The sequence below is a fragment of the Coptis chinensis genome, chromosome 3, assembly GCF_015680905.1.
Source record: "Coptis chinensis isolate HL-2020 chromosome 3, ASM1568090v1, whole genome shotgun sequence".
Classification (NCBI taxonomy): domain Eukaryota; kingdom Viridiplantae; phylum Streptophyta; class Magnoliopsida; order Ranunculales; family Ranunculaceae; genus Coptis; species Coptis chinensis.
This window is the reverse complement of record NC_141458.1, coordinates 116,045,759-116,056,395: the sequence shown is the minus strand read 5'-3', so window position 1 is coordinate 116,056,395 and position 10,637 is coordinate 116,045,759. Positions and strand designations below refer to the sequence as shown.

Below are 10,637 nucleotides of genomic sequence, written 5' to 3'. Positions count from 1 at the left end.
GTGGAGATCAACATGTTTGTACTCCAACTGCTAGTGCTACAGGACATGGAATGCTCCATGATCTCATTATTATAAAGGGAAGTTCTACGCCGTGCATAATACTGGCTATGTGGTTGTCGTCTGTGGTCCAGTAGAAACACAAGAAGATATGATCCACCAATTTCCTTGACCTCTCTTGGAAAGGTTACACATACTCCTCCTGGAAAGCATGCTACCCAACATTACATAATGGAATTGTCAGGAGATCTACTGGTAGTCCTTAGATGTGTTCAAATTTCTAGTCGTTTTCCTCAGAAAACTGTTGGATTTAGAGTATTCAAGTTGCCGAAGTTGGATGATTCTACGACACCTTACGAGTGGGTGACAGTGGAAAATCTCGGTGATCACTCTGTTTTTGGGATACAACATCTTTTTCTGTTCCGTCCTCCAAATTCTCGGGCTGCAAATCTAGCTGTATTTCTACAGACAGAAATTTGGCATCTTTAGTCTTCAAGATGGTAGCATAGAGAAATTCCTCTATCCAGCTTGTAAATGTCTATTTTTATCCCCAGGGATTAATAGGACATTACATCAAGTGTTTATGACTTAGCTCTAATTTATATGAAGAAAAGAGATTGTTTTGGTTGATGAGAATGGCTGTTCTTCACGAGTAAGAAGATGCCTACGTATCCAGCACGTTGGGATGAGACTGAAATCAAGTGTGTTGGAATCAAACAAACATAGTTATGGGGGTGGCTTTTATAGAGGTTGCGGACAAATAGTTGGTAAGACACGTGTGGTGGTATAGACAGATGTGCTATTAGGATGAGCGACACGTCCTCACAGACTGCACGTGTGTGGTGGTTCTAGGTATCATGTTGTTTAGAGCTGTCATAAAAAGAGTGTGGTTACGGATGTAATGATGATAATAGTGTGGTTAAGGACGTGATGATGGTAATAATTTGAGTGTCGCAGTGGGTAAAAGCCTGATGCTAATAATAGCAATAATGAAGGTGACAAGTGATGACGTCACGAGATGAAATCGAGTGATGAGTCGTTGATGTTGAACCGATCTTGACGAGTGAGCAAGTGCTTGCGTTCTTGGAGCTGAGTCGTTGTGTGGACTGTGTGTACATCACGTGCTTGAGAGATGGGATGTCCCTTACACAGATGATGATCTGTTGGTTATGTCATTCCCAATCGGTTCGCTCCTAACCTATCATTTTATTTGATCTTGTGATGGAGATCGAGATCATTTCTGCTCATGTATAAGGGAGGGCCTCCCCTGCTCTGTGAGTCCCACAACTTTCCATGAATAAGTTTGGTGTTTTATTATCAACTAACTGGTATTTGCAATTTCCCGTTTTAAATTCTATATATACTTCCAAAGAATTTAGATATTTTCAATTATTTACTGTACGACTCTACATTTTGGGGCAACTTCAGCAGACACCCTGAAAATTATTTAGCTGTACGCGGATTCAAGTAAATTTACTTCATTATTTCGAAGGTTACTTATATGACTGTAAAGCAAATAAAGTTAAAATTATTTATTTCTAACTGAATACAAAACAGAGGCATCAAAAAAATGTAAAGACAAGCTAAGACTCTTGATGGTTCAAACTATTTGCTTCGGGATTGTATTTCCTTCTGTATTCAAGCAGTTCACCTCATAAGTTAATCTCTACAAGTACAATAATGCACAGGAAACACAGACCTCTCCCAAAATCTCCTTCAGAAAGAAACTTTACACAAATTTAGCAATGAATAAAGAATCCATGGGCTTGATTCTGTACGGAAATGGAAACACAAACCAATTGCTGATGATCACAGGTCAATTGTCCAGACATTTGGATGGGCACATAGTTGTTTGGTTTCCAAAGTTCTCACGATTGGGAGGGTACTGAGCTCTCATGAACATCATGAAGAAATCTTTTCATGGCTTCATACGTGGACCAGCATATGGCAGCTGCAGGAGCATGAAATAACACTCTTGGCTTCAATCCTCGCAACAGAGCTTGGAGCCCTTCTTTTGCAACTATCTGTTTGAGCGCCATTCGGATTGAAGTATTGCTAAATTTGTCAGCACCACACACACCCTGTTTAAAGTTCAATGACAACTATTAGTCAATAACAAGTCTTCTGAAGGTATAATGTAGTTCAGGAGCAGTGTAAGGATGTGCTTTTCCCATACTTCAATGCAATATATATGGGAATATTTGTTTAAATGCAAACTAATACGGTTTAGAAGAGCATATAATTTGGAATAAAAAACACAACAAATCAATTGGCCAACAAACAACGAACTACCAAACCAAAGAACCAGTAAAACTTGATTCTGATTTCATACTGGGGAGATGAACAGGATCTTGATGAGATGAGTATGGATACAGGACAAGTCTACTGGTTTGCATGCTTGAATGCCTGTAACCACGAGATGTTTGGAGGATCAAAGACGTTGCCAACTTTCCAAGATGTACGAAGATGATAGAGGGTTAAACAATCTCTCAGATCTGGTTCCTAAGATGGCTAAACATAGCTTCATTCAAGAACATTTACTCATTTCTTGCTAATAAACGATCTTTTGAAACGGGACAAAATTATACAGCACGTCAGCACTACAGGTGCCCAACAGATGTCTCCATTTGAAACAGAGCTCCCAGGCGTGCCCCTCCTTTCCTCCCAAATCATCGCCTCACATCTTCCAGCGGTAATTTTATGTTCTCAAAAGTCATAATGCCTCTACGATCCTCTCAAACCACAGGCCCCACTATTTGCAGAAGAGAAAATGCTCCAAAACTTTTACTCTGGGGAAAATACAAGGTCGAAGATGCTAAAAGATTTTTCCCCAGGTTTCACTTGGTAACATAAAGTGCGACAATTGACAATGTAATGAAGTGCTTTTCAAGTGGATTTCAAATATCTTGGTAAATAGGACCTCCTATGTTTCACTTAGTCCATTATCAGTCTTCCACAACCAGCCCTCGTGAATGGTAGATATTTACAGATGATATCATACCTCCAGATGAGCTTCCAAGGAAATACACGGGGAAGCTCAGGAAGAGTATTACTAAGAGATGCAATCAATATAGATCATATCATCAGTTCAACACGGCATATGTCAATCAACTTAGGTGAACAACTACCAACCTACCAGACATGCCAATACGATCCTATCATTATGGCCTGCTAATTAACCACAAAAGCCATGTCATGAAATCTAATAACTTTTCTCTTAAGGCCAATTGTCTTAAATCTAAATTCGCTAAGGGACAAGTAAATATTCGCAGGAATATTCTTGTAACTTGGTGCCTGTCTTTTTCAATTTTGCAAAATCATCTTCTACATTACATCCAGTGCTATCTTTTTTGTAGTTAGACACAAACTACACAGTTCTGTAATGAAAATGTTACTCATGTTATTGTTCTACTTCACTTTCCCAAGACACAACAACTGTTCTATCCTGAAGCAAACTACACCAAATTCAGACTACAATACAACTCACTCGAAACGCTTACAATTAACCTGTGACAAAGCTATAAAGAGAATATAATATACATGATATACCTGACATTGCAATCTGGTTTTGACAACATCCAATGGAGTGGTAACTGCACTAGCCAAAGCACCAGCCGCACCACCAGCCGTTAGATGAACCAAGATTTGTTCTTCACTCGCATTCTCCGGCGATATCTCACTCAAAGCCTTCTTCATCGCTTCATAAGTAGCAAAGTGCATAGCCGTAAAAGGCGCATTCATCACAACCGTAGTTCTATACGAAGCATAAAAAGCTCTAAACCCCTCTTCCTTCAACATCCTTGTCACACAATCTTTAACTCCACTATAAGGACTCTTCTTTAATTGCAACCTCTGTTTCACCACATCCAATGGAGTCAACACTACATCACTTGCTGTCGTCGCGAGCACCCCTGATGCCGCGTGGGCTAACGGATGGTGTCCTGGCCTATTTCCGCCTAGTTTTTCTTTAGATACTTCGTAAACCGTGAAATAAACAGCATGTGCTGGACCGGCACCTAGACCAATAGCGCCTATGCCACGGTAAAAGCCTAATGGACCTTCTTTTCGCATAATTGAGCTAAAAACTTTACCGGCATTGTGGCGGTGGGCAGATGATGAGGCGGTGGAAGTGGTTCCGAGCATTTGCATACGGGTTTTGAGAGTGTCGACTGGGAACATTGCCATGTGTTCAACCATGCCTGCAACTGAGCCCGCCAACATGAATTTCCAAAAGCCCATCCCGTCGTCATGGGCGGAATGGTTGCCCGTCATTACTATTAAGCGGGTCGAGAAAGGATATAAAGAGAGAGACTTGCAGTAATGGTGGTAGTGGTGGCCGTAAACTCGTATGGGTTTTCAGGGTTTACCGCCTTTATTAATAGGGTTTTAGAGTTTTATAATATATTAGGTAAGCACGTTGACACAATGACAAGAACGCTCGAATTTGTTTGTTGAATGGGCTATATTTGCTTTCTGCTGACATAAAGGCCCGCACGGGTCAATGATTGTTTAGTTGTCGTTGAAAGACGAACCAGAAGAAGAGTCTACTACAAATACAAATACATCTACAGATGCAGCGAAGAAGAGTCAACCATCTTCTACTAGGATGTTCTCTTGTAATCGAAATCAAACACCAATTTCTCAATGTCCAACTCTACACCAATTTCTCTTTTATGTCTTGCAATCCAAATCAAACACTGGTGTTCTCTTGGAATCGAAATCAAACACCAATTCCTCAATGTCCAACTCCACACCAATTTCTCTCTATATATATTCTCTGTTGTGAAGGGCTTTGTTGAGAGGAATAAGGTTCTATATCATATAGTGTAGAGATTACTACTTAAACAAAGTAATCCTCTTTTTTCAGTTGATTGTTTAGTTGTCGTGGAAACAAAACGATGGAGTGACGTGGTAGACGAACCAGAAGAAGAATCTACTACAAATACAGATGCAGCACACCCTGTCGAAGAAGAGTCTAAGGGGTCGTTTGTTTTTCTGAGCCTATGAATGCTGAATGCTGAATGGCTCATCCTCTGAATGCTAAATGCTGATTGCTGAATTCTAAAAAACATGTTTGTTTTCTGTTAGAATAACCTGGCTCTGAAAATTTGAATATAAATCATTAGGACAATTTTACTCATGCTATCTATTTTAAACACTAACTTGATTTCTTGTAATTCTATTTTTAACGGTTTATTTTCACAAATATATTTTAACGGTTTATTTTTGAATATATATATATGTAATTCTATTTTTAACAAAGTGGATATTATTCACCAAAAAATGAAAAAAAGCCAACATCAAATTTTGAAGAACCTATTTTGAAACCATAAAAGTTAAAGGTAGGAAAGTAGATGGGTTCTTAAGATTGGGTTCTTAAGAAAGGGCAAGAAGAGACTTTTTGTTTCAAGTATTAGATCAAAAGCATTAGGAAGAAATTTTTGGTCTTTGAATCTTTGAATGCTAAAAGTACCACTTAATGCTTAAACTACTTAAAAAAACAAACAAGTTTTGAACCTCGAATGCTTAAAACTTAAGTTTAAGAGGCTCTCGAATCTTTGAATTCAAAAAAACAAACAACCCTAAGCTCATCTTCTACTACTACTACACCTCTACCGAACTTCGAGTCGTTAAAGATCGAAGAAGATGTTAAAAAGATAATGATTTTTCGAAGAAGATACATTGTATTATGACATTTGAGGATTTGAAATTATCTCGAGTTATTAAGAGGGCTTTATGTTGAGATGAAATTTACTCGCCCTAGTAAGATTGATCGGTTAGTTTGCCTATGATTCTGTCTCCATTTGTACAAGAATCTCATGGTTCGAGTAAAACTATTTATTTTGTGCTTGGGATGTTGAGTCGTGTCGATCCGAATTTGAAATCCCCACAAGCTCTGTGTGTTTGCCCGACTAGGGAATTGGTCGTTCAGAATTTGGAAGTTTTGAGAAAGATGAAAGTTTTCAGAATATACCGGTATAACTTCTATTTTTTAAAATAGCAACCAAAAAAACACTAAAATTTTGAACCAAATCAAACACCAAAATTTTGAACCAAACCAAAAAAACACCAAACATCTTTAAGAGCAACATCAAATTTTCAACATCAAATGACGCCATGCGGTTTTGGGTAAACTGCGCAATATAGTCCACGCGGTTTTTCCAACACCGCGTTAGTGAAACCCATCTTAAAATCCCAAGCCCACGCAGTTTCTCAAAAACTGCTTATTTTTTTTCTTTTCCAATTTGCACAGTTTTGGCAAAACTGTGTGATTGAAGTCCACATTCTAGCCCAAGCACACGTGGTGTTGGCAAAACCGCGCAATTTTTCTGAAACAACCGCTTGAGTGATTTGATACAGCACCAAAACTATAACCAAATATTGGCCGATTTGGTGTTTAGTTTGGTATTTTTTTGGTGTTTTCATCAACATGTGACTCTCCTGAAATTGAAAAAACACCAAATTGTTAGAAATTTGGTGTTTGATGCTAGGTTGGTATCACTCCTAAAAATGCTCTAAAGTCGGAAGGCCTTGGGCAAGTTGTAGATCAAGTAGTTATTGTAACTCCCTTAACAATTGGGAAATGGTTTTCTTACAATACACTCAGCCCGAGAGATTTGAAAATACTGGTTTTTGACGAGGCGGATCTGTCACAGCCCGAATTTCTAAACAATTAAAAAAAATGAATATTTAAAATATAAATATCTCAAACATCACTATGTTCAATTGTCTAAAAACTCAGACTATGACGGGGTGGATACAACACATGTCAAAACCTAAAACCCACATCATAAACAATATTAACAACAAAAATAATCTCCAAATTTCTCTTTATTACTTTATGAAAGTCTATCTTCCATCCAAAAATCATCAATATAACATTCTAAGAATAATAGGTCATCAATATCGTATTCTCATTCCATGATGAATATGAAACTACGTTATTACATACTTTCAAAAAGATCAGACCTAATAAAAACTAACGGACTGCTCCAGATCAAATCAAAATCAAACGCCGCGGTTCCACTGCCTTCCACCTATGTTCCCAAGAACACACCCATGTTGCCAAAACAAAGCAAACATGGGTTAGCAAAATGAAATTTGCTGGTATGAGTAGACTAACCACATAAAAACAATGTCATACTTTAATTGTCCAAACAATCACTTTATATTTTCCCATAACTTAATCATTCTCAGCTTGGAAGATAGGTAGTTCTGTCATTTCAACCGGCATAGTTTCTTCCCAAGCAAGACTTCCATTATATTAACTCATTATAATATCTAAATCATTGAATTAAAACTTACCGATATCCACTGCTGTATAAGGGTAGGATCGCGTCCCTGCACAAAATGTTATTAAGTCTTACCCTCCTGCAAAAGAAAGTTAGAACTTCTATATAACATATGTAGATATTATATTAGGTATTCAAAAGTAAACCCAAACACTCATAATCAAAAACAACTAACCCATGAGGCAAATACCTTAGTTCCTCTCTAGTAAATCCAAAGAATCGGTCATTCATGGTACATTCAATGAATACCCATAGATAACGCTAACAGGCCATTTATGGCACATTCAATAAATGCCCACCTAACATATGACATCAACAGTCATAAAACTCAATTCCAAAACTTGAGGTGTGGAGAGTTCTAAAAGAGTGCGATAAATTTGTTTACGCATTATTGAACTTTATTGCATATATTATTTCAGAGAACGAAAGAGTATCTTGATTCATGTATTATTAGTTTACGCGTTATTAATTTCATGGATGTATAAGTGTCATAGCGTTGCATATCATAAAAACTGAAATATCACATAGTAGTTAATACGCGTACACACGTATATATAAAGGTCTTAGCCTAAAGGCAAGCATGCTAATAGCCATAGACCTATCCTAATAGACCGAATCATAATCCAAGTTAAAAATCAACTCTGGTCAACTAGTCAAAGTCAAACTCTGGTCAACAGTCAAAGTCAACCAGCCCCAAACTCCTCTAACCCAAAAGCCCAAAGTCAAAGGCCCATAGTCTAAACTTAAGTCTAAACATAAAAATCTAAAATTTTAAAACCCATAAGCCCACCCACGATTTGGCCCAAGCCCAAATCGAAATTTACTATTCATCTACTTCCTCACAAAACCTCCACCAACTCTAGCCACCACCGGCCCTCACTCAAGATGAGTTGGTTCTACCCAACCCACACTAGAAATGGTTCGGCCCAAGCCCAACAAACAAGAAAAACGCTGGTCATCTTCTTCCCCTCACAGCGCCTCCACCACCACCGGCCATCACTCGCCACCCATATTGAACCTAGCGGTTGGGTTCCTTGAGAAAACCCCTAAACACCAATACCCACAATTCGTGATTCCATTATACTGTGAAAAACTAGAATGGACTCCATTAATGCTTCTGTAAAAGCTCCCCCCAACATTTTCCAACACCCAATTAAACCAAACACCACTTCACAACCCAACACTTCACCACACAACCAAACATCACTAATTATAACCCTAACCGTTTAACATCACCACAAAATCAATTAAAACACATAATTCCAACACAACAAATAATAGGACGATTTGGTGTTGATGGCGACGCCATTAACAACCGGTGTCAAGGTGTCAAGGCTTCGACAGCCCCCACCAAGTTTCAATCCCGACAACACCCGATCCAACTTCAACTAACATCAAAACCCACGCTATTCCCACAACCATATACCGGACAAACGTTGGTTTGGCTCGCGCCTCCATTAACGCTTTTTTCGAGCTTTAACAGTTCAAACAGTTTCAAAACTATACTAACAGTTCCAAATAAACATAGCCACACCACCACATAGTAGCACAGTTCGACAGTTCAATATCAAATTTAAGAGTTTTAAGTTTTAACAACACGACAGATTTCAACAGAAAAGAAATCGACAGTAATAAAGATTTTATAAAATAAAAATCCATAAAATATCTACTCACCACCGGGGAAAAATCTTCGACTATCGACTATCAACCAGAAAAATCTTTTTTTTTTTTTTTTTTTTTTTTTTTTTTTTTTTTTTTTCTCTATAAAACTCTATGGGTTTTTCCTCAAAAACTCTACGTGAGAAAACTCTTTTTTTAGTTTTAAAAACTCCCCGAAAAAACAAGGATAAAACTTATCTATTTACTTACGGAACTTTTATCCGTAACTGCTAGATATCATATATTTGTTTTATCTATTATTATTATTATTATTATTATTATTATTATAGAAAAATAAAATAAAAGACGGGGTGTTATAGGATCACACGCTGGCAGATAGTGGCTTCCAAGAGGATTCCTTGAAACTCATGAGGGATATTAGAAAAGCCAATAAGAGCATTCAAATCTTTCTGTTTTCTGCTAATTTTAACGAAACTGTTAAAAGTTTTGCAGCAAAGCATGTTAGTGACCCAAACCAAATGTTTGTGAAGAAAGAAGAGCTGTCACTAGATGTGGTGAAGCAGTATAAGGCAAGGCCCAAAATATCGATATCGATGAATATATCGATGTACCCAAAAACCAATATATATCGGATATTTCAGATATATCCATTTTTTTGGTAACCAGTCCAAACTATTTAAAATATCGAAAATATCAGATATATCGGAAATATAATATCGGAAATATATTGGAAATATCGGATTTATATTTTAAAATGGTCAAAAAGTCAATTGATATATATCGATTATATCGGAAATATCGATTATATCGGCGATATAAAGTTTCATATCGGAAAATTCCGATATATATTGGAAAAAAAGGTTCTGTATTCGGTGGATATATGTCCGAAATATCAATATCGGTGTACCAAAATACCGATATATATATCGGTGATATATCAGATATATCGGCGATATTTTGGTCCATGGTATAAGGTGTACTGCCTGGACAAAAAAACCAAGCTAGAGCTCATTAAGGATAGGATTTTTGAATTAGGAGACAAGTTGGGGCAGAGTCATATTTGTCAACTCAAAGAATAGTGCCAAAATTCTGCACGAAGAATTTGGTGACTATGGTTATGGATGTACTACTCTTCATGGTAATCTTGACAAAGAATATAGGGACAAAGTGGTAAAGGAGTTCAAGGACGGATTGACTAAAGTACTTATATCAACTGATGTCCTTGCTCGAGGTTTCGATCAATCACAGGTCAATCTGGTTATCAATTATGATATTCCGGCCAAGCATAATTTTCGGACAACCAGATTATGAGGTCTACTTGCATAGATGCGGTAGAGCAGGGCGATTTGGTCGCAAATGGGCTGTATTCAACTTTCTTTGTACATATGCAGACTTCAAATTGATTGATAAAATCCAGGAGTATTTTGGAAGTCAAATTGTTGAGGTTTCAGACTGGCGGAGTGAAGAAGAGGTCAAAAAAGCTCTGAAAGCTGCTTGTTTGCTTTGATTTCTGATCTTGGAATAATTTGGGTTGAGTAGACGATTTGATCGTTACCAAACTTGAGTCCACCGGCGATTCACCTTTCCAATCTTATACTGAATTGTTCCAAAGTTATTTGTTTTCCCATCTGAATATTCCAGTGAGTCCAATGTTGTTTGTTTATGAACATTGAGAATGTATGAAATTGTCGGCTTGTTCAATCAACTGAGAATCATATTTTACATTTT

General features: G+C 37.4%; 1 protein-coding gene and 1 pseudogene across 1 annotated transcript; one reads left to right on the top strand and one right to left on the bottom strand.

Moving 5' to 3' along the window:
• Positions 1-1,593: 1,593 nt before the first annotated feature.
• LOC147513351 (uncharacterized) lies at positions 1,594-4,971 on the bottom strand. Its single transcript, XM_086596383.1, has 2 exons — positions 3,547-4,971; positions 1,594-2,078 (listed from the first exon to the last, which is right to left on the bottom strand). Exons 1-2 carry the CDS (start codon positions 4,267-4,269, stop codon positions 1,866-1,868), a joined length of 936 nt encoding a protein of 311 aa, XP_086452509.1. The 5' UTR covers positions 4,270-4,971; the 3' UTR covers positions 1,594-1,865.
• A 3,416-nt stretch (positions 4,972-8,387) lies between these two features.
• Positions 8,388-10,614, top strand: LOC147513350 (DEAD-box ATP-dependent RNA helicase 38 pseudogene; annotated as a pseudogene).
• Positions 10,615-10,637: the final 23 nt, after the last annotated feature.

Excerpts from the sequence above, each read along its gene's own strand:
- LOC147513351 (XM_086596383.1), bottom strand. The coding sequence starts at position 4,269 with ATGACGGGCAACCATTCCGCCCATGACGACGGGATGGGCTTTTGGAAA. Across the intron at positions 2,079-3,546 it reads AAACCAGATTGCAATGTCAG|GGTGTGTGTGGTGCTGACAA; the intron begins GTATATCATGTA and ends AACTTTAAACAG.